Below are 23,486 nucleotides of genomic sequence, written 5' to 3'. Positions count from 1 at the left end.
TGGTTGTTGAATATTGAGTTTTATTTCCAAATTCACCTTTACATCACCTGCCATCAGTATAAACCAAATCATAAAACACACATTACCATGTAGACAATCAGGACCGTCAAGCTAGAAGGTAGGTAGGAAATAACCAGGGCCAGATTAGGGGGATTTTCACACCTAGTCCCCTTTAAGGGAACCAAACTCAGTCCTCTTTAAGTGGACCAAAAAGTGAACTGACGGCAAAAGGACTCAGTTCAGTTATTGTTAATATTGTGAGTGAATTACAAACAGGATCAACTGCTCTTCCTGGTCCTGTTAGGCTTTTATGGTGTGTCAGTACTCTTTTTTTAATCACAACTGGTCCTCTAGAGCTCTCCTCAATTGATTACACCTTGTCACAAGTGCAACTTGTCAGGACTCATAAGCGAACCGTACTGAGACCACATCAATGAAGGTCTCAATGGTTCACTTCCAAGGGGTCTAGGTACACTTTGGAGCGTTCACATTTGCACAGAAAATGCTGAGTCACAGGTCTGAGTTCGCTTATACGGTAAATGGCTGAAAGGGACCAGCTGTGAAAACCCTGATGATATGGGGCCCCGCAGAAGACAAATTCAAGACAAGATTGAAATCTCAAACTCAACAGCAGACTCATTTTTCAATTCAGCATCTTGTCAAAATTCTACTTTTAGATTTTTCCCATCGCTTTGTTCAATCGGGTGGCACCCTGGCAGGTGGGGCCCCCTAGGCTGCAGCCATATATAGCCTATGGTGGGGGGCCCTAGGCTGCAGCCATATCTAGCCAGTGGTGGGGGGCCCCTAGGCTGCAGCCATATCTAGCCTGTGGTGGGGCCCCCTAGGCTACAGCCATATCTAGCCTGTGGTGGGGGGCCCTAGGCTGCAGCCATATCTAGCCTGTGGTGGGGGGGCCATAGGCTGCAGCCATATCTAGCCTGTGGTCAGGGGGCCATAGGCTGCAGCCATATCTAGCCTGTGGTGGGGGGCCCCTAGGCTGCAGCCATATCTAGCCTGTGGTGGGGGGGCCATAGGCTGCAGCCATATCTAGCCTGTGGTCGGGGGGCCATAGGCTGCAGCCATATCTAGCCTGTGGTGGGGGGCCCCTAGGCTGCAGCCATATCTAGCCTGTGGTGGGGGCCCCCTAGGCTGCAGCCATATCTAGCCTGTGGTGGGGGCCCCCTAGGCTGCAGCCATATCTAGCCTGTGGTGGGGGCCCCCTAGGCTGCAGCCATATCTAGCCTGTGGTGGGGGGCCCCTAGGCTGCAGCCATATCTAGCCTGTGCGTAATCCGGCCCTGGTGACAACTGCAACAGTAACTGCAGCACTCCGCTCCTAACCTTCACATTAGGGTGGATGAAACGACTAGGGTTTTCACACCTGGTCCCCTTTAAGTGAACCAAACTAAGTCCTCTTTAAGTGGACCAAAAAGCGAACTGACAGCAAAAGGACTCAGTTCTGTTAATGTTCATATTGTGAGTGTATTACAAAAACAACTGGCTGATCTTTCTGGTCCTGGTAGGCTTTTATGGTGTGTCACTCTTCTTTTTTATTACACCCGGTTCTCTAGAGCCCTCCTTAAGTGATTACACCTAGTCACTAGAGTAACTTGTCAGAACGCATAAGCGAACCGAACTGAGACCACCTCAACCAAGGTCTCAGTACGGTTAGCTTCCGAGGGGTCTGGGTTCGCTTTGGAGCGTTCACATATGCGCCAAAAAACGTTGAGTCACTACTCCGAGTTCGCTTAGGCGGCTGAAAGGGACCAGGTGTGAAAACGCTGCCCATTAAACCTTTGAAAACCCGCTCCGCTTTTGCAGAATTGTTCCTTTGTGCTATCACAACTTCTTTGTAAAATCTCTGCCATTCAAAATTTCAAGACTACTCCGCCACCCTTTAAACATTGACCAAATATGCTACGATTTTACAAGGGCGTTATGGTAGTGCAATGGAACCACGCTGTAAGAGCAGAGAGGGGTTTTGCAAAGTTTTAATTTTCGAGGGGCGTTTGATCCACCCTATTCCACACAGTAGGTCCACCATACGGTAGGACAGCAGGGGTTTACGTGCACGTGCTCGCAAGGCGCTGACACACAGGGCAACTTTTTGAGCAATGTTTCTAGGGTAATGATACTACTGTATATAATAAAACATGCTGTTGGGACTGTTTATCCACTTTGACTTTCATCAAGAGAACATGGATCAGCAGCAGACAACTGTTTTCGAATCATTGCATCAGGAAATTAGGATCTGATCATGTTGTTAAATCTCTCAAAAAGTTGCTGTGTGTCATTACCTTGGGGAAAGGGGGCAGTGGGTGGTTCAAGGGGGCAGTGGGTGGTTCAAGGGGGCAGTGGGTGGTTCAAGGGGGCAGTGGGTGGTTCAGGGGGCATTCGTGGAATAACCTCTAGCTAACTCTAAACCTCCGCTGCAATTTAACCATGTGTGTTAAACTGGTCTTGGAAATGGCACAATTTGTTTTGCGTAGAACATGACATTTACTCCTATAGTGCTCTGATTTCAGTTATCTTGTGTGAGGGGTTACAAATCTGTTGTTGTGTTATTTTAACATCTGTCCACTGTACAATCATGTTGTCCGTCTTTTTGGTTGCGACCGATATACAGTACACAATGAAAATTCCATTGGGTGGAGTGAGCTATTGAGCTCCTAAAGTAGCTAAATAATGACACAAACTACACACACCGATTGATGCACTTGTTTGTCAAGAGACCAACAATCAGTAGTTGGTCTATAATCGGTCTATACAGCGACCATCAAATTTGGAATGAATTTCGCTCCATGTAATCTCCCATCCACCTGGTTACCGTAACGTGTGAGAGTGGAGATGTGTTCCAAGGTGGCAAAACAATGAAAAAGACTCTTAATATTAAATAATAATTAGATTGATGATGGGAAGGTTTTTCGCCCCATGTATTCTTTTCTTGACAAAGTACATCTTACATCCACTGACTTGCGGTATATGGGAAAGTGCTGCTATCTAATGGTTTCGGCATACAGTATGTGTTTAATTGTTAGTGAAGGCTCTCTGCAATCTGAGAATGTGTATAGCGGTTTAAGCACTCACAATCTGGTTAGGGCATTCTTTGTCATGCTTTGTTAAAGCCGTATGTTATATGTGTACATATGTGTGTGTGTGTTTTTTCTGACCACATTGTCCAGGTTACATCCAATTGTACACAGCCGATTCATTTAAGCTTGGCAACTGCAGCGGTAGCTACACGTATACATACATTAGTTTGCATCGGCGATATAGGAATTGAGATGGGCACAGAAGCATGGTAGGCCTATAAGATACAAGTCAAAACGCCTTCTCATTCTGGAGGAATGGGGGGTATATTTCACAGCTAGATCGCATAGCACAGATAAAGATGTTTTAGGATATTCATTGCGTGTTATAATTATCAAATTTAAGCGTCAAGAGCCACATTCTTTTCAGGATTTCAAGGCATGTTTTTTCACATTTTTAACAGAAAACAGCTTTTTAATTGATGAAATTTCTTTTTTACATTGATAGTCCACGCAAGCACTACTGGTGCACAAAAGGACAATTATCAACCGCTTATTAACAGGAAAAGAGAGGCTATAAGTTTAGGACTTAATGCTAATTTACCATTTTATTCATTTACTATTCTTTATGGCGTGTGTGTATGGTGTTAACAACTGATGCAATTTGGCACTTTGTTCCTACAGATGAGAAAGTGATTTTCATCATAATGTTTATTATGACTTTCAGTGTCGCTTAGCTTTTCACAACTAACCTACCTCAAAAACACGTTCCATTTGGGAATTTATGACAGTTTGGGGGTTTAAAAAAACCTTGTCATTTTTCACTTAATTTTATTTAGACAATACAAGCCATTCTGTTGAGTAGAAACGTAAACATTTAACTACTAAAACATTCACAGCAGGACAACAAATAGACAGCGTGTGGTGGGAGAAAGGATTCGACTCTTCCGTTTAGATCAATCGTCAACATCTTTTTCTGTCATCTCATGGCAATAGCCGTTTCAATAATTCAAGTTATCGCAAATACCACGTTTAGTTTCGGACAAACGGATTAAACTCACAGACTGTCCTGCTTTGATTTTTGTTTTTTTTTGCAGGACTAACTGGCTGAGGAGAAAAGGGGGGGATGTCGATATCGCCTCTGTGGTTGAGGTTCATTACAGGCCTTGCTTAGCGAGGGACGCGGACACCTGCTCGGCCAGAGAGGACAGCTGCGGATCCGTCACGTTAAGGCTCCCAGACGACGACACGTTGCTAAGGCGACGGGGCGAGGCGTCATTGGAGAGGTCTTCCGACTTGCAGATGATCTCCGCCCCGTGGTCGGTTTTCGCTTTCGCAGACTCACGAAAGCTTAGCTTATGGGACTCGATCTGTAAGTTGGGAAAGTAAGGAAGTTGGCAAGTTTATGTAACAAAAAGTGAAACTGTTAAAACTGACCAAGTGCTGTACAGTTTCAAGCTAGGAAATTGAAAATGAGCAGAAAAGTAAAATACGAAATGCACTCCAACAGAGGTGGAGAGAGTCATGAAAAAATAATTAATCAAAAGTCTAAACATCTACTCTTTTTTAATTGCCTTTTAAAATATGTAATTTGAGTAAAAGTGACTTAGTTACTTTTAATTAGCTTTACTCTTGATAAATGAACTTTTCTTATGGCGTTCTCTGTGACTTCTGTGTGTCTCAACACCAGCCATAATCCAATGGCTATCATGACTACATAGTTAAAGGGCCTTTAACCTGCTTTTTTTAAAAATACCTCTGTATGCTACGGGTTGAATTTAGGGTTCAGCAGTCAGTGTCACTTGTGTCACACCATCTAACATATTGATCCAAGATAAGTGTAAAGTGGTGAAAACACACAATTTGCCCTCATGTCTGTCAGATTTGTCCCCGCATTTCATTTTTCTCCTTTTAGATCAGAATTTAATCCGTGGGCTACTTAGGGCAGATTCAAAAGTAGTTCAGTAAAAATGTCGAGGCCAAAATGTACGAGTGAAAATAAAAAGTACTTGGGGTCAGCCAGGTTCAAATCCAGCTTGCCTCATTTGCCACCTCTATCCTATTCCTCTCTCCCACACATTTTCCTGTCACTATTTTGTTGAATTCAGGTTCAAAAAGCCAGAAAAAGAGCATTTGTGAATATACCTTCCTCGCCCCACCACCAGGTTGATGTTTGATGTTTTCGAGGGAGCCAACCTTGGACTGGCCTTTGAACTCCAGCTTCTCAGATTTGATTTCCACTCTGCCCCCGCCTGTAGTGAGACAAAACGGCAAACCTTACAACTCCAGATAATGGATATCACCAGATTTGATATCTTTCAAAGTACTCCAAATGACAAAATAGGTGAGGAGATGATGGTATCGCATACTAGAATGAAGGTGCTTGTAGTGGCAATCTTTCTTCAGTTTCCAAAATACCACTTAGAGCTGCAGACACAGTAACTTCTTCATGCACACGACATGACAAGTTCTTAAAGTTGAGGTGTCTTTACTTACAAAATAAAAAGGTTACAAATCCCAAGGCGCACGGCGCATGGTAAGAAAACGTTATGCTCCCGTGCCTTATGCAGCTCTCACTAAACTGGCTGCACATTCTCAGTTACATCACTCTAAAGGAACGTCATCATTCATATTTTATATCAATAATCATCTTCCTTATAATTATGAAATACACAATGGCATGAATTAAGAACGAAATAAAATATAAATAGCAAATATAAATTGCAACTATGAATTGTGCATATTTTCTGCATTTTCTATCTTTTCAGCATTATGGCTCTTACAGTGCTAATTGTAAAAAATCAGTTTAAAGTTATTACGGAGGTAGTGGTAAAGCTACAAATAGAACCTGACATTAAATGATGTCTACAGCCAATAGGTCAGTGTTTTTTCAAGACTGGGGTTGGGACCCCATGTAGGATCGCTTGGAATTCAAATGGGGTGTCCTGAAATGTCTTGGCGTGAAAAAATACCACTGAGAAATATTACAAATTAACCCTCTGAGGTCCGAGTGCCCTTCAGAGGGCAATGTGTCTCCAAAAACAAATCTGTAACTCTGTGAGTTTTTGTCATTGAAACATATAAGTCACACCATTAGAAACCTCAGACCTTCCAGGTCCCAAATATATATATATATGAAATGAAAATACTTGAAAATGTTAGGGTGGTGCAAGCCGCCTAAAAGCCTCTGAAAAGCCTTAGACCTCAGAGGGTTAATATAATAACTAATACACATTTAGATTGAACCACAATGTACAATCTTAGAGACTTGTATAAGTGTCTAGGTTTAATAACCTACAAGTTAAACCATTGCAATTTTCCAAATCGTAATGGATACTTGAATTTGATGATGGTGGTAAGTATTGGTGAAAAAGGTCACATTTGTGAATGGGCAGCATGAATTCTGGATATAAACTCCTAAAAAATAAAACACAGTGCACCTTTAAAAAAAATAAAATAAAATAAAAATAGTCCTTAAAAAACATGCACAGAGAATAAAGAGGAGAGTCAGGACAACAATAACAAATGCATTTACGTGCATGAACTGGTACCTGGCTTGTGGCGGATGTTGTCCTTGGAGCCGCACTTGGACTGCACGTTACTAAGGTCAATCTTTTTGTGCACAATCTGCACCTGTTAATGTAAAGACATGTTCCACCTTTAGAACATAGAATATAGTATCTCTACTTTTTGTGCACAATTTGCACCGTTAATGTAAATACATTGTTCCACCTTTAGAGCATATCTCAATATACCTCTACGTTTTGTGCATAATCTGCACAAAACATAGAGGTAATATCTCATATTGCAGCCAGGAAATGCAGACAAGAAAATGCACCTGTCACTACAGGAAAATGGTATTGCTGAAGTAATTGACAGGATGTGTTAGTATTTAATTGTTTTGAGATATTGACAAACTGTATTTTCAAGTGATGTGCCCCTTGGCTGCAGTTCAGATTGATTCTCTGTTTGGGGCGCGTCTTCATAGCCACATTTTTGCTGTTTTCCTGTCAATTATTGTGCTTGTGTGCCAAATTTTACAATGTAGCACAGTGGTTCTCAACCTTTTATGAACAAACGCCCCCCTGAACCTCATCCTAAGCCTCCCAACGCCCCCTTGACCTCACCATAAGCCTGACAACACCCCCCTTTAGTTAAAAAAAAAAGAAGAAATGGACTAATGCTCATAGCACAATAGTATCAATTAGATGTTTTTTTCAGGGCCGATACAGATACCAATATTTATGTAAATGGGAGGCCGATAACCGATATGTGCAACCGATATATAGAAATATTGTTTATAATAAAATATATTGAAATATACATTATTATTATATATGCATATATTTAGTTATAATAATGAACTGTCATTGACTCCAAGTGGGGAGAGCAGAATAGAAGATGCATTCAGAACGAAACGGCTGCAAAATTGGTTGTGAAAGTTACCGGTATACAAACTTATCGGTGGAAATTTATTGAAAGCATGGCCGATACCGCTATGCCAAAAATTTTAAATATCGGCCCGATATATCGGTGGGGCCGATATATCGGTGGGGCCTTAGTATCAATTGTGACAGGTTACGGAGACTGGTCTACTGCACTCACGTTGCCTCCACCCGGGGTGTGTTTGAGGTTCTCTTTGGAGCCCAATTTGGCCTGGACGTTGCTGAGGTCCATTTTCTTTTCTTCTATTTTCACCTGAAACAAAGGAAGTGATAATGGTACCAATCAATAATGTATAGAGATGACTTGCCTGCTGTGAAACAAAAAGTGCCAAAAGAAAAGTCAAAATACATATAGTATTTGTAGCTAGCTAGACCAGGGATTCTTAACCTTTTTGACGTTGAGGCCCATTTTTTTCGGTGCAGAGTGGCCCGGGGCCCATCTAATATTGCCCATGCCCGCACACACACACACACACACACACACACACACACACACACACACACATATATATATCCCTCAGCCTTATGCAGGGTGTCAAAAACGGAAAGCTTTGTAGCCTCCTAATATGTGCAAAATTCTTTAAATAAATGTATTTTGAGGTCCACAATGATCACGGGTTTGCTTACTCAGTAAACAGAATCGTTTTGAGTAACGTTTCAATCGCTTATTTTGTAACTGAACGTGAGGAGAAGACGCCGGGAAATTACACTTCACACCGTTTGGTAATTTCTCCTTCTCCATTCGTGTACTGCTGAGTGTAGGCCTATTGCCGTCTTGTCTTTTGACGTTGCGTCTTCCACTATAAAAAAACAGCGGTGCGTGGTCATTAAAGTGGCAGAATTGCGTGGTCATTTAAGCGGCAGAACTGCGCTATAATAAAAAGACGCACGCTGTCTTCAGCATCTTGCACGGAGATTGAAACTTTTCCGCGGCCCTCAAGTTTCTGAGTGCCCTAAGGTTAAGAATCCCTGAGCTAGACTATAACATGACGATTATACTCTGGTACCTCACCATTCAAACACCATTCAAGACACTTCACACACACTTCTCCGTCTCACCTTGCCTCCACCAGGCTGATATTTGATGTTCTCCGTGGAGCCAATCTTGGACCTGACGTTCTTGAGGTCGGGCATGGGGGCCACGGGAGCAATGGGGGTGCGTCGAGAACCAGGGGATTTGGGAGGGGTGCGTACCACAGCCACCTGTAGAACATTACATTACATTACATTACATTACCGGTACATTACATTATATTGCACTTAGCTAACGCTTTCATACCTTCTTTACCTGATGCTGCCTGTATATTTAAACATACCTTCTTTACCTGATGCTGCCTGTATATTTAAACATACATTCTTTACCTGGTGCCTGTATATTTAAACATACCTTCTTTACCTGATGCTGCCTGTACAGTATATTTAAACATACCTTCTTTACCTGGTGCCTGTATATTTAAACATATATTATTTACCTGGTGCCTGTATATTTAAACATGCCTTCTTTACCTGGTGCCTGTATATTTAAACATATATTATTTACCTGGTGTCTGTATATTTAAACATGCCTTCTTAACCTGATGCTGCCTGTATATTTAAACATGCCTTCTTTACCTGATGCTGCCTGTATATTTAAACACACCTTCGTTACCTGATGCCTGGGGGTGCTGGATCGGCTGGCGGGGCTGCTGTAACCACTGCCACCAGGGGTCCTGGTACCATCCGCTGGAGGGAGCCGAAAAGGCAAATAATGTTTTATTTTTATTTATCTTTGAATGAAAGGATTCTCATTAGCTTGTGCCATAAGTTGTGCCCAGACCAAAACAACCCCTAACCTGTCAGTAAAGAAATGTTTTGAGAAAAAAACTTTTCCACTGGGATGACCAATTTTTTTTGTACTAAATGAAAGAATGCTAGCAGTATAAGTTGTGCCCAGACCAAAACAATCTACGTAGCATGTGCGTAAGAAGTGGTTTGTATTTTTATTATTATTACTTTTTTTTTTTTAAGAAAAAATCTAACAAATAAGACAAAATTCTGAGAGAATATAAATTAGAACACAAGACTATGGGAGAACATAGAGCTGTGGGATTATAAAGGACTACTAAACTCCATGACCTCCATCACAGAATGTTGGCAAAATGTACTGTAAAGGCCAGGCCAAAGCCAGTAGTCGCAGTAGTCGCAGTAGTCGCAGTAGTGCTTTATTGACACTATACAGTATAAATACAGTGAGATGTTGTTTGGAAGCAACCCACAGATTACCATAAAAGTGAAGATAAATAAACAGTATAACTGTAATGTAATAAAAATATAGAAAATATAAAATATTATATAAGATATCAAATATTAAATATACAATCAAGTAATGTTTTGCAGAGCTCAGTACAGGTGCAGGATTCAAGCATTCACTGAACAGCTAAGAGGTAGATTAACACAGCACTGGACACACACACACACACACACACACACACACACACACACACACACACACACACACACACACACACACACACAGGGAAGCCGACAGGAGGAGGCAAGGAGGTCATTTGTCCCTGGCCCAGAGAGAGACAGGGCTCGGTATGTGGTCCTCATTACATAGTATGTATTCTGCGGGGCCGGGGTGGTGGAGTGAGTATGGTGCCTTACCAGGTATTCTGGTGGCCGCGCCCTGAGGCTTATCTCCTCCTGCCGCCATTTTGGAGACCTGCAATCATTCAGAGCAACAGCAGCTTCACTTAGTTTCATCTCTTATATTACACACACAGTGAAAATTTGTAATACGCAACCCAGTCAACAGCAACCCGTTAAAATACAGTGAGGAGAATAAGTATTTGATACCTTGCTGATTTTGTTGGTTTGCCCACTAATAAAGACATGACCAGTCTTTCATGTTAATGGTAATATGCATTATAATATGATGAGACAGAATATCAAAAAGAAAATCCAGAAATTAACTCTAAAGAATATATATTAATTGATTTATATTTCATTGAGGGAAATAAGTATTTGATCCCTTGCCAACCATTAAGAGTTCTGATCCCGCAGATCAAATGGCACTTCCAATCAACTTGTTATCTGAATTGAACACACCTGTTAATAGTAACCTGCACAAAAGACACATTGAATCTGCAGAATCAGTCCATAGAATCAGTCAATCAATCAAACCAAACTCGCCAACATGGGATAGACCAAAAAGCTGTCAAAGGATGTCAGGGACAAGATTTTAGAACTCAACAAGGCTGAAATGGGCTCCTAGATATTAAGGAGCAAGCTGTTGGTGCATTTCTTCCCAATTTTAGGACATACAAAATGATTATCAATCATCAATTTTAGGCCTGTCTGTGGTTCCATACAAGATTTGACCTTGTAGGAATTTAATAACCAGAAAAAAAAGAGATAAAGCACCTTAAAACTGTATGGGAGGAGCTAGGAAATGATCTCAAGGCAGCTGGGACCTCAATCACTAAGAAAACTATTGGAAACACTTAATACCACAACGGATTAAAATCCTGCAGTGCATGTATCGTACCCCTGCTTCAGAAGGAACCTGTTCAGGCTCACCTGAAGTTTGCCAATGAACATCAAACTGGATTAGGATATGATTGGGAGGTGCTGGAATCAGATAACACCAAAATCAAACTGTTTGGCATTAACACAACTCGATCTGTTTGGAGGAAGAGAAATGCTGCCAACACCATCTTCTCCAACATCATACATGAAAGTGGTAACATTATATTTTGAGGTTGTTTGTCTGGCCAAGACACAGGACAACTTCACATCGTCAAGGAATGGATGAAGGGAGACATGTAAACTTTCCCACCACCACTAGACTGAAGGTGGGTCATGGATTGGCCTCCCAATATGATAATAATCCATAACATACAGCCCAAGCAACGAAAGAGTAGCTCAAGCAGAAGCACATTAAGGTCATGAAGTGGCCTAGACAGTTTCCAAACATTAACCCTATAATAATCCTGTGAAGGGGACGAAAGATCCCGTTTGCCAAGCTACAGTCATACAACTTAAATGATTTAGAGATGATCTGCAAAGAAAAGTGGACAAAAATAATTTCTAATATATCCACAAACATTGTCATTAACTGAAAGAAACATCTGACCTCTGAATGAGAAAACAAGGGTTTTGCCACCAAGTATTTTGTCTTCTTTGACTAGAGGGGTCAAATACTTATTTTCCTCAATGGAATACAAATCAATTAAAATATATTCTTCAAAGTTATTTTCTGGATTTTCTTTTTGATATTCTGTCTCTCCATATTAGAATACATTTTATCATTAATATTATAGAATGATCATGTCTTTATTAGTGGGCAAACCAACAAAATCAGCAATGGATCAAATACTTATTCTCCTCACTGTATGTCATGCAAGGAAAGGCTAAATGTCTTTATGTTTGACATTAAATAAACTAAAAGAAGACATGTTGAATATATTTTACAAGCATTAAGGGCAACCCTCATGTAATTGTACTGTCATCCGACACCAGGCAACATGTGAACAACATACAGTCGGACAAAAAAGTATTAAATCAGCCTTCAATTGTGCAATTGTTAATATAGTACTAGTCGGTAAATATACACATAACATATTTTTGTAAATAATTTAAAGGTGCAAAGTGCTCTATTTTAATGCTTTTTGTTTTTGTCTGCATCCTCTTTCATGTATAATGTGTGCTCACTTGGAAAAGAGATTTTAATCTCAGTGTGATTTTGTCCCCTGGTTAAATAAAGGTAAAATAAAAAATTTTTTTAAAAAAATGTCTACTGCCCAATTTCATCTTTTCATGAATATTTACTCAATAATAAACTAATATTTACTAATATTTATTTGCACTGTTCATACATGAAAAGGTGGATCTTCTCCATTGGCTGCCATTTTGTATTTCCAGAAATTGTCATTTTAGCTGCAAAACGTACTGTGCTTTGGTAATACTAGTAAATAATAGTTTATTATTTTGTAAATATCCTTGAAAAGATCAAATTTGGCAATAGGCCGCCCGCACAGTTTCAATGAGCAGCATAGTTGTAATGCCTACTCTGGCCACCATCCCACACAATGCACCTTTAAATTGTCCCTATGGGTGATTCTAGACTACATGTAACGATGTGTTGGGCAAGGTTCCAGGATATGAGGGCATCAAAACGAACTGCCCGAACACACCGGACAATAACAGAAGCAGAGGTACTATCTGACTTTGTACAGAGGAGCAGGGCACATGTGACAACAGTGATTTGGGCGACAAGAGCGACAGTTTGTAGTTGAACTTCAGCGAATGTTACGGTAATGCCGTGTACAGACCAAGAGCGAACGGAGCAAACGAAGCGACGGAAGTCATTATTTCTCTATGGAGGGCACGCGACCTGCGCTACCAAAGCGAAAGCTTCTTGCGCGACCAGAGCGAATTTTGAAGATTAAACTAAATCTAATCGCAGGCGAATTCGCTCTGACGCTGTTCGGCGACAACCAATCGGAACGTTCATATCTCCGAATGTCCCAGGCTGTCAAGCCAGAGCCGTTATGTGATTAGCTGAATCAAACATGTCAATGCTGCGTCTCGAGCGAATACAGCAAATTCAAGGCGAAACTTCTTCTGCTACCCACGCTACCAGGCAGCGTAGTTCGCTCTTGGTCTGGACACGGCATAATGAGCTATAATATCTGTTGGCGACAGCCGCAGCACCCAAATGGTCCTACTCGGTTTTTGTTGGTTGTGTTCTTGCTCTGAAATAGTCCAGTGACGCGTTGTAGCTTTTGTCTCTTTTGGTGTGTCCATGAAAAAATACCTAAACTGAGCTTTTCATCTAGGTTGGACTTCTCATCCGGCCAGATGCCTCAATACTTACTGACCTCGTTAACTATTAATTCGGAATTAAAAACATCATGTAACACAACTGACTAACTGATGTCTCTTCAATAGTAATAGCCTACCATTAAGAGTGCAAAGACCTAAGCTGTTAGGGTCAATGTTTTGGATCTGGGAAACACCACATACTTGTTTTTCTTGGCATTTAATACTAGCTTAGGTTACAGCTCTTGAAGAGCACTACAAGCCGGTTGCAGATGTAATCATCAAATCACAATCAATCAACACACTCAGTGCGACATGCAGACTGAAATAACAGCAACAGCAGCTGAGTCTATGTCATCATTCTTCATAACATCCATAACACTCATTATCTTACCTTCTTATCAGCCCCATTCTTTGGGGCAGCTGCTGCAGTCAGAGAAAGAGAGAGAGAGAGAGAGAGAGAGAGAGAGAGAGAGAGAGAGAGAGAGAGAGAGAGAGAGAGAGAGAAAAACATAAACATGAAGTTAATGTCCTTGTCAAGGCAGCTTGTCTACAAAACACACTTGTAGCAGACTATCAAGACCTAATATTTGGGATTCTGGCAAGATGCAGTGGATGGTGATAGTTCAAGATAGTTTAAGTGTTTGGATCCACATGTGGAATAAATTGTTCATTTGTGTTTTGTGTAAGTGTAAAAAATGTTTATTAGGAATTATTTTGAAATCAAACTCACTACTTTTCTTTTATCGCAGGTTTTTTTTTTTTTTTTTTCAACATTTAACTTTTGGGTCAAACGAGTAACAACCTACACAGAAGAACTTACCCATTGAAACCGGTCTTCCTGCACAGTCTAGAACTAGCATCAACGAAATTACTTGAGTATGGAAGGCAGACAGACATACCGCCAAGTGTCACTGCCCAGTCAGCTTAGTCAGTGGTGTGTCTTCGATTGTTGGGGATTTGGAGGCAGTTAAGCTAATGCTAAGCTCCATACCAAGTTGGTATAGCATTTCTAACAGTACACGTATGCAATAATTTTCTTATCAGCATTACGTCCCATTTTGTTGTACAAGCTTGCCTTATAGCCTTCTGGGTTTTTTTGTTTCAGTAAATCCCAGTGATTGCGACAGTACATCCAGTCGCTATCCTTTGACAAACGGGACAGCATGGCTTTGGTATCTCTTTATATCTTTGTGGCGCCGGGACCGAAATGATAGTATGGGTGATGACCGCACACAACCGCTGTAACATATTGTACGCATGTTTAATTGGTTTAATGCAAGCGATGTTGATGCAAGCGAAGTTTTAAGGCAAAGGTCATAATTGAGGTAATCTAAAACAGGAATAAAAAAATGGGTCATGAAGGAGATCGGATACATTATGATATTAACATGATGTGCATTGGTTAGTCTGTGTTTTAAGTGATACTGATAAATGCACTGCTGTCTCGGTCTCTCTCGCTCTCTCTCTGTATAGTACAATAGAGTAGAGTAGAGTATCATTTATTGATCCCGAGGGAAGTTAAGGTGTCAAGTAGCATGCATACATACATACGAGTGAGACAGGATCGCATTATGAAAAAAAGCAAAACATTTCCGAATTAATTTGTGGTACTGCACCACATATTGCTCGATGTATGGAAAACACTGCATTTAGTTATTTCACTACAAGCTGGGGCGGATCTACGGGTGGGCCTGAGTGGGATAGCCCAACCCAGCTTGGCCGCCCAATCACAAGCTCAGAATACCGTTTTCACTATGCATCATTGAACTACAATGTTGACCATTATCCTTTACTATGGTTATTTGTTTGTGAAAATTAACGGAAATAAACTACTGTATAATGGATTTTGTGTATTCATTTAAATATTTGTTCAGTTTCACAACAGCTTAACATAACAATATATTTCCGGAAAATCTGTTACCTTGTTGTATTTTACGTCAATACGTTGTTGCGAACGTTGGTAACATGATGGCGGATCTGTATAATGTGTATGAATTTTAGTGATTTTTGGATTGGATTTATTTTGTACTACTATGACTACACAGATCTCGCTTAGTCTTTTTTTTTTTTTTTTTTTTTTTTAAAGAGGAGTGGTGAAGTCGGAAAGGGAAATGGTCCACATAAGCCTACAAAGGTGCCAAAGGAAGGTCCACCCCGGGAGGAGACGGCTAGCGTTGAGGAGACGGCTACTGCTCGTGCTAAGCTAGCTAGCCTGCATTCGCCACCCTTGGAGCTCTGTGCACCTGCAGACCTATCTGCATTTGGAGAAAGAACCACGTCTACCAAAATACACGACGTATCCAGGCTCCACAATAGACAGAAAACTGCACAGCTTCAACAGCAACTGGTACGGGAAGTACACATGGCTAGAATACAGCCCATCAGTGGACTATGTTTTTTGCAAGCCCTGCAGGCCTTTCCCAGATCCACACATCTAAAAAACCTTTGTCAGAGATGGATACAGAAACTGGAAACGAATTGGGCTTGCTTGTGAAAAACACCAATCTAGCCAGCAACACGCATTTTCTGTGATTAAAATGGAGTCCTACATTCACAGTCACGCACCGCAAGGCAGTGGTACTGTGCTGAACAGACTTCATGGTGATTCGGTGTCACAGATAGAGCGTAATCGTCGCCAACGTGTCAAAGTTGTGTTGGATGTCGTCTTAAGCCCGATCCGGACGGAATAAATATTACCTATGGACCCCTGGTAATTCGCAATTACCCCCGGACCCCTGTGATTTTTCGGGGCGCATTCGGATGGGATAAATAAACGTCTGTTATTTACTCAATTCACAGACATTACAAGGGGGTGCAGACGGCGCGCCCATGTGAAATTACCCCAGGACGTCTGTGTTTCGCCGAATTACAGTAGGTAATTCGCGGCGGAATTATTACCTCTCAAATCGCGGACATGGCACATCCGCACAGGACTAAAAACTCGGACATTCTCCGTAGTTATTCCGAATTACCGGGGGTCCATAGGTAATAAAAGTCCTGTCCGAATCGGGCTTTACTGTGTGCCATGATAGAAATCTCGCTAAGAGGGCACCGGGAGACAGAGGACGCAACGGATAGAGGGAATTTCTGGCAACTTTTCGAACACATTGCCAAATATGCTTCCGAAATAAAAGAACTACTCCAAGAACTGCCACGGAATGCGACCTTCAAGAGCCACTACATTCAAGATGAGCTGCTCGAGGCGGCCAAGACACTCCTTCATCAAAAGACCATGAGTGAGCTGCACGAAGAGTCCTCCTACTACGCTATACTCGGCGATGAGTATAAGGATACATCTAAACGGGAGCTGGCAGTATGTGTCCGATTCGTTCACGGCGGTGGAGCGGTCGGGGGGCAATCGCTATTCCGACATACCGCTATTCCGACATACCGCTATTCAGACAGCCGACATACCGTAGGGTTAGGGTTAGGGTTAGGGTCAGGGTTAGGGTTAGGGTTAGGGTAACTGTATGCACTCTCCCTAAACTTAGTAAAAGCTGAGCAACGTAGCACAAACCAAAGAAATTGCATAACTCGCGCCGGTATTCCGACAATAGACATCAATGTCGGAATAGCGACATGTCGGAATAGCGCCACGTAACCGGAGCGGTCAGCTCGCGGAATATCACAAAAGACCCTAGAAGTGCTTGAGCCCCTGGCATTAGACCCTCAGCTATACATTGGATTCTGTTTTGACGGCGCGTCAGTCATGTCTGGGCACCGAGGAGGGTGCAGGCTATTCTAAAAGAGACTTTCCGAATTCCGAAAGCTATATACGTTCACCGCAATTCTCATCGGCTTAATTTGGTACTCAGTGCTGCGGCAGAAGTTTCCGGACACGTCTTCACCTTTTTTAGCGTGGTCAATCAAATACAAAGCTTTTTCAATGGGGCCCAAAGACATGCTCGATTTCTCCAGCTGCAACAGCAGATGTACCCCAACCGCCGAATTAAGGAGTTGGAATGAGCATGTGAAACGCGATGGCGTTCAAAGTCTGGATCTGCTCATAAAGTATTGGAGCTGCTGGGCGTGTTGCTGGAGCCACTGTCTGAATACTCCGAAACGAGTGGCACAACTAAGTTGGAAGCTGACCAGCTGTAGCAACAAATGCAAACGAAAAAGTTTATTTTCTTACTAATTGCTTTCTTAAACATTTCCAGAGCAGCGACTTTGCCACCAAGGGGTTGCAGAGTTCATCTCTATGCATATCCGACAGCATTTCTTGAGTCAATAGAAGCTTTGAAAACTATTTTGCCACTTTCCAAGACGATTCCAACGGTGACTTAGACAAGGTGCTAAAACTAACGGATGAGCTGATGGAGAAACATGACATGGGATGCTGCTGAGATGTAACCACCTCTCGTGAGCGAAAGCTGCCTGCAAGGTACCAGCAGTCAGTCGTAGCCAGGAGTTTAGGCAAAACCACATCTGTCAAGAATGACAGTGATCAATGGGCACTCTGGAATTGTGTTCTGTACAGTCATGTAAGCGAATTGAACAGTCGGTTTCACAATGATGTAGGGATGCAAATTATCGATTAATTAATTAATTGTTAGTTGATTGCCTTATCGATCCACTTACGATTAATTGATAAGCAGCGTTTTCCACCCAAAATCCCAATGTTTCTTGAAAATAAAGCTATTTAATCTACAAATTAAAATAACAAATTGTAAAATTGTATTTAAATAAATAATAATTAAATTCTGTAATTCAAAGGTCATTTACATATTCCCATTATTCACGCCGCTCTTCACACACTCTTCACATGCACATTTCACGTGGGTCTCTTGTCAGTTGAATTGACGATTAATTGTGATTAATGCTTTTTAATCGATGTATCGTTTGCATCCCTACAATGATGCATACGGGATAATGCATGCCGCAGCATCCCTTTCCCCCGGAGTGGAGCGGCCACATTTGGTCATAAAGTACTGCTACAAGCTCCGTGCGATTTGTATGGGATATCAGTCAGTTACGCAGAATTAACTTGTTTTACCCGATACATCAAAGGAAAGGCAGAGAAAGAGAATTTCCCCTCACTGATTGAACTACTGGATGCATGCCCTGCCGACATTTTCCCCGGCATGAACGGCCTGTTGAGGGCCATCATTTGGCTGTTTACACAGTAGGGCGGTAAAGCGTCGCGTGACAGAAGCGATTTTTACTGGCGTTGGTGAAAATACATGGAAATATATCTGTCCTTCCACACCAACCGGCGGTAGTCGGGCGTCAGCGGCGCGGGAGCTGGCTCCGCTCTGAACTGGACTGGCCGCGCACGACGACGCTGTCGCGTGTGAAAGGCAGAGTAGAACACACCGGGCAAATCTAGGCAGATAGACCTCAATCGTCTCGCTTCCGTTCCGTTCCGCATGTCTGACGCCTTAGGGGTCTGACACACCAAGGCGGTAAAGCGTCGCGGAACGGCCACGCTTTTTACCGGCGTCGGTGAAAATACATTGAAACATATCTGTCCTTACACACCAACCGGCGGTAGTCGGGAGCCGGCTCCGCGCCGCGCTGCATTTGGAAAATAGAACTCGAGCGTATTTTTCACGCCGGCGACCGGCGGCGTTCCATTCAAATGAATGGCAAAGTAGCACGCTAGCTTTGGCTGTGGGGGGGGGGTTGAACTGGACTGTCCACGCACGACGACGCTGTCGCGTGTGAAAGGCAGAGTAGAACACACCGGGCAAAACTAGGCAGATAGACCTCAATCGTCTCGCTTCCGTTCCGTTCCGCATGTCTGACGCCTTACACTGCCCGTCACATCCTGCAGTGTTTAAAGACTGTTCCCCGCAACCAACAGGATCAAGACAAGGCTCAGGTCGTCAATGCTTACCGGACGTTTGAACAACCTGACTCTACTATACTGACGCATGAAAGAGAGCTCACGGACTCACAGAATTATGACAAAATCATCGCCATATTCAATTCCAAACCAAGACGACTCCACCTATAGGGCTACAGGTAGGCCTATTTCTCATTCTGATCAGTGTTGCCAAATTAGCTACTTTTTGACGGACCTGGCGACAAAAAAACTCATCTTGGGCCTTAAGCGACTTTTTGGTGCATCTGGCGACTTTTTAAAACCATTTTCATTTTCATTTTCAGTGACAAATTCATTGTTTTTCCACATAACTCTTGACTCTGCGCCGCTGTCAGAAGCGTTTCCCACGGTTAAGCAGGGCTGCAGATTAGCTCTGATCTCCAAAAAGTAGCTAGCACCGCCCATTTCTACTGCGGACGAAGGCACGTGGACACGTTTTCTGTAGATCAGCGCGACGTGCTTGACGTTGTGACGTCATACGCAACGCCATGACGTCATCTAGCGACTTTTCAGCAAGCCCATAACGACTTTGGCTGATTTTCTTTTGGCAACACTGATTCTGATTTCGAGTTGAAACTGGCATTGTTGACTGTGGGGTAGTCTGGACGCAATACAGTTAAGTCTGTGTGTGTGTGTGTGTGTGTGTGTGTGTGTGTGTGTGTGTGTGTGTGTGTGTGTGAGAGAGAGAGAGAGAGAGCATGTACAGCATATTTGAATGTTGAGTGTGGAGTGTGTTGGGAGTGAGGAAAGTAAGGACCTTGTGAAAAATAAATACCCACAAATGGAGTAGTTTTAGATGGGTGAGCCACATTCTACACATGCACTGTAACATGCACATGGATGACATGCACAAACGCTGAAGCAGGCTGTGAATTAACAAATCATTCAAATCATTCCAAGAAAGTGGTTCAGTAGCAAACTGGGTTAAGCTATCGTAGAGGCAATGGTAGATCGGCCAATAAAAGAGCCTAGAGGGCGTTTCTCGAAATTGTCGTAGCTAACTAAGTCAGCAACTTACTTGGTTGCAATGCAATTTCCAATTGGCAACCTACTAAGTTGCTAACTGGTTAGCAACGATCCTTTCGAGAAATGGGGTCCGGGAGTCCTCATTTTCCTAATAAACAATGTTGTGTGCTGGCTAAAAAATGCCTGCACAGTATCTATTAGCAGGTTTGCCACTTTCTGTTGGTTAACTTAGCCAGGTTTATCACTTACAGTTTCCATGATCTTGGAATACCCTACTGATGCATATTGTTAGCAACACACACTACGAACGCATTACACAAGCACTACAAACACTGGTGACAAACACACAGACACAGATACGCGCACACACACACACACAACACAGACAAAGAGGACGAGGGAGTGACAGTAAACGGCGTGACGTTAAATCACTGTCTGCGTACAAGCAAGAAGTCTGTGCTATCGACCAAACCAAAAGCATTTCTTGTTCAAGGTAATGTGCAGTGCATCTTTGCGAAAATGGTGCGGCTTACTATAGAGTTCACATTAGTTGTGGTGTTAAATGAAAATTCAAGAGAAAAGAGGGAAAGGGAGGATTATTCTTGGACGGGGAAGGAAGGGGGTAGGTGAGTGGATGATGGTAGCATATTAGCACTAGCTCTAGTGATGAGTTAACAGAACAGGAAGACACACCTTTGCTGCCCGGAGCCACTGGCTTCCTACCAGAAGTAGTGGGGGGAGCTTTTTGAGTTTTGGGGGCCGCAGCCTTGTTGGGTGCAGTGGCACTAGCAGAGGAGGGCGGTTGTCTTTTGGCCGGTCCTGTCTTCGCTGGTGCTGCTGGGGTTTTCCCTGGAGGAGGTCCACTTGGTTTGGAGGCAGATGGATGAGCTTTAGCAGCAGCAAGAGGAGCTTTCCTGGTGGCGGACTCTTGCTTTCTTGGCACTGCAGGTTCTTTTCTGGTTACAGACTCTTGTTTTTTTGGCACGGCTTGGTCTTTCTTCACTTCAGGTGCTTTTCTGTTGACCACAATTGCTGCTGCTGCTGCTGCTGCTCCTGCTGCAGCTGCTGCGGTGGCAACAGGAACTGTTGCTGGGGAAACGGTTTGCGCTGCCTGCCCCTTAGCTACAAGAACTTCATCGTCATCACAGATCTTCGGTGGCTCCCTGAGAGTTTGCGTTTCTACTTTCACAGGTGAAGCAAGTTTTTCCTTCAAAAGATGGTGCTCCTCTCCCTGAACGCTGCAAGAAACTGGAGACACTTCCTCTCGGACAGGACTTGGTTCTTCATCGTCTTCCACTTGCGTCTGTTCTTCTTCCTCCTCCTCCTCCTCCTCCTCCTTTCCCCGGTCTTCTGTCTCCTCCATCTCTCGCGCGCACTTCCCCCCATCTTCATCCTCCTCTCCATCTTCCTCTTCATCACTGAGTTCTTCCTGGACCACCTGACCCTTTCCCAGTTGGACAGCAAGAGGTGACTGCTGGTCCTCCTGATCCATATGCTCCTCTCGCTCTCCTCCCATCTGCTCCTCATGGTCTTCTTCCATCTGCTCTTCCTCCTGGTCCTCTTGTTTTTCGGTGGGCGAAAAGGGTGATCCAGGGTCCGCTCGACAAGAATCTGGGCTTTTGCTCTCCAACGGGGGAGTCTTGACGCCCATGTTTCCATTCTGCCACCCCTGAAGGCTGTGAGGAGGGCTGGCTGGTGCCGGAGGAGGAGAAGGCTCTGTGTAATCAAAAGACAGGACCCGCTGCTTGCTCTCCTCACAGGTGGCCTCTTCAGGCTTGAATGAACCCTCTGCACATTTGGAGAGCAATCTATCTTCCTCCTCTTCAGCGCTGCCATCGTCATCCTCATTTTTATCTTTCCTCATCTCTTTGCCCTCCTCCATGTATGCTGAGTCGCTGATCTTGAGCCTGGAGCCCAGTTCTTCTTCCTGAGCAGCAGCAAGCCGTTGCTCTTCGTGTTCCTCTCCTTCATCTTCCTCTTTCTCCTCCTCCTGGTCCTTTTCGCATTGCTTCCCAGGCTTCCCCATGTCCACGACATCCTCTTCCTCCTCCGAAGCACTCGGACTACACAGGTCGGCAAACTTGTCTGACGAACTTTTCTTCGCCAGGTTGTCAAATTCTTCTTTCCCAAACGCTCCAAGTGATGATGCTACTACGTCCCTTCCAGTGGGCGCTGCTGGCGAGGTTGGTGACTGACGACGAGGGCTGGCTGATTCTGGTCTGAGCTCTGCTGCTGCTGCGTTTGGGTCCTCTGAGGCTCGGCCAAACAGGACAGTAGTAGTAGGGATGGCTGCTGGGAGATCCTCCGGGCTGCTGAGGTCTGCTCTCGGCGAAGTGGAGAAGATCCCTTCTGATGTGTAGGAAGCACAACCACAGCCGCAACTGTGGGATTAGCTGAGACATTTATGACACCCCTCTCCTTCCAAGATTGGCTAATCTGAATGCAAATGTAAAAAAAAACATGGAAAAAAATAAGGAAATGAAAAGAATGGAAAGGAAAAGGAAAAAAGAAGCAACAGAAAAGACGGAACGAGACCAATAACCACATGAGCTATTAAATGACTACACAGCAAACCACTGTAGTGTCTTTTTGTTTAAATAAATGGTAGTGCAAGTAATGATTGTTCAATTATGCTAATCTTCCTGACACAAAGCATTTTATCACACATTGGTGTCTCCTCAGGTTTGCAAATTGTGCATTCTACTCAATAAATGCCATCAGCAAACAATGTCTGTTGCATGGAACAATGGACAATTGAGACTATGAGGTAACGGATACTGGCAATATGAAATTCAAAAGCACTTGAAGGCTCTTGGGGGGGACACAAGTAAAAAAAAAATGGAATCAAAAACTAGCAAGAAAACAACAAAACTTGGGAGGACAACAGATAGCCAAAAACAAAAACATGGAAAATACAAGAGGTTCACAAGAGCAACATATACATATACATTTCCCCAATGCATTTATGAGAAAAGCCATGTGGAGAAATGAGCACTAAATGATGATGAGTTGATGCTGACTGCCATCTTGTTACCCCATTTGTAAGCTAGCTGATTTGATGATGCGGCCGGGGAGACTATACAGATGTGTAGGCTTGATGACTTCACAAACAGAGAACCATTCATCTTTGATGGCAGGTACAAGATTAATCACGCTTAACATACAACAGTATGTAAGCACTTGTTTTCCATCACTGCGCTATAGAAGCTAATTCTCACTTTATGCTAATTGTGTGACTTGCAGAGGTCAAGAATGCTGTATTCAAATTAAACAGTTCATTGTACTGTTTGAATATTGATTAAAGCAACACTCCACCATTTCTGGACTCGTTCTGGCTCGTTTTCAACCTTATTTTCAAGTTAAATGATTGAGTCTTACCTTTCTTCTGTTCTTTCTGCTCTCAGAGTCTCTG

General features: G+C 43.0%; 1 protein-coding gene across 1 annotated transcript; it reads right to left on the bottom strand.

The window, feature by feature from the left end:
* maptb (microtubule-associated protein tau b) lies at positions 1-23,100 on the bottom strand. The gene is made up of 10 exons (XM_063218136.1): positions 23,070-23,100; positions 20,768-22,423; positions 13,673-13,701; positions 10,120-10,177; positions 9,113-9,195; positions 8,533-8,676; positions 7,634-7,726; positions 6,580-6,661; positions 5,174-5,280; positions 1-4,398 (listed from the first exon to the last, which is right to left on the bottom strand). The coding sequence occupies exons 1-10, from the start codon at positions 23,098-23,100 to the stop codon at positions 4,186-4,188; spliced, it is 2,496 nt and encodes an 831-aa protein (XP_063074206.1). The 3' UTR covers positions 1-4,185.
* Between the last annotated feature and the right edge of the window lie 386 nt (positions 23,101-23,486).

This window comes from Engraulis encrasicolus, chromosome 2 (genome assembly GCF_034702125.1).
Source record: "Engraulis encrasicolus isolate BLACKSEA-1 chromosome 2, IST_EnEncr_1.0, whole genome shotgun sequence".
In the NCBI taxonomy this organism is placed as follows: Eukaryota; Metazoa; Chordata; class Actinopteri; order Clupeiformes; family Engraulidae; genus Engraulis; species Engraulis encrasicolus.
The sequence above is the reverse complement of the archived record's forward strand: the minus strand, read 5'-3'. Positions and strand labels throughout refer to the sequence as shown.

What these genes read in the sequence shown, in the direction of transcription:
- maptb (XM_063218136.1), bottom strand. Translation starts at nt 23,100, where the DNA reads ATGGCAGTCAGCATCAACTCATCATCATTTA. An exon ending in AGTGGCTCCGGGCAGCAAAG is followed by an intron (nt 13,702 to 20,767) that starts GTGTGTCTTCCT and finishes TGACTGCAGCAG; the next exon opens with CTGCCCCAAAGAATGGGGCT. An exon ending in ACACCCCGGGTGGAGGCAAC is followed by an intron (nt 6,662 to 7,633) that starts GTGAGTGCAGTA and finishes TTACATTAACAG; the next exon opens with GTGCAGATTGTGCACAAAAA.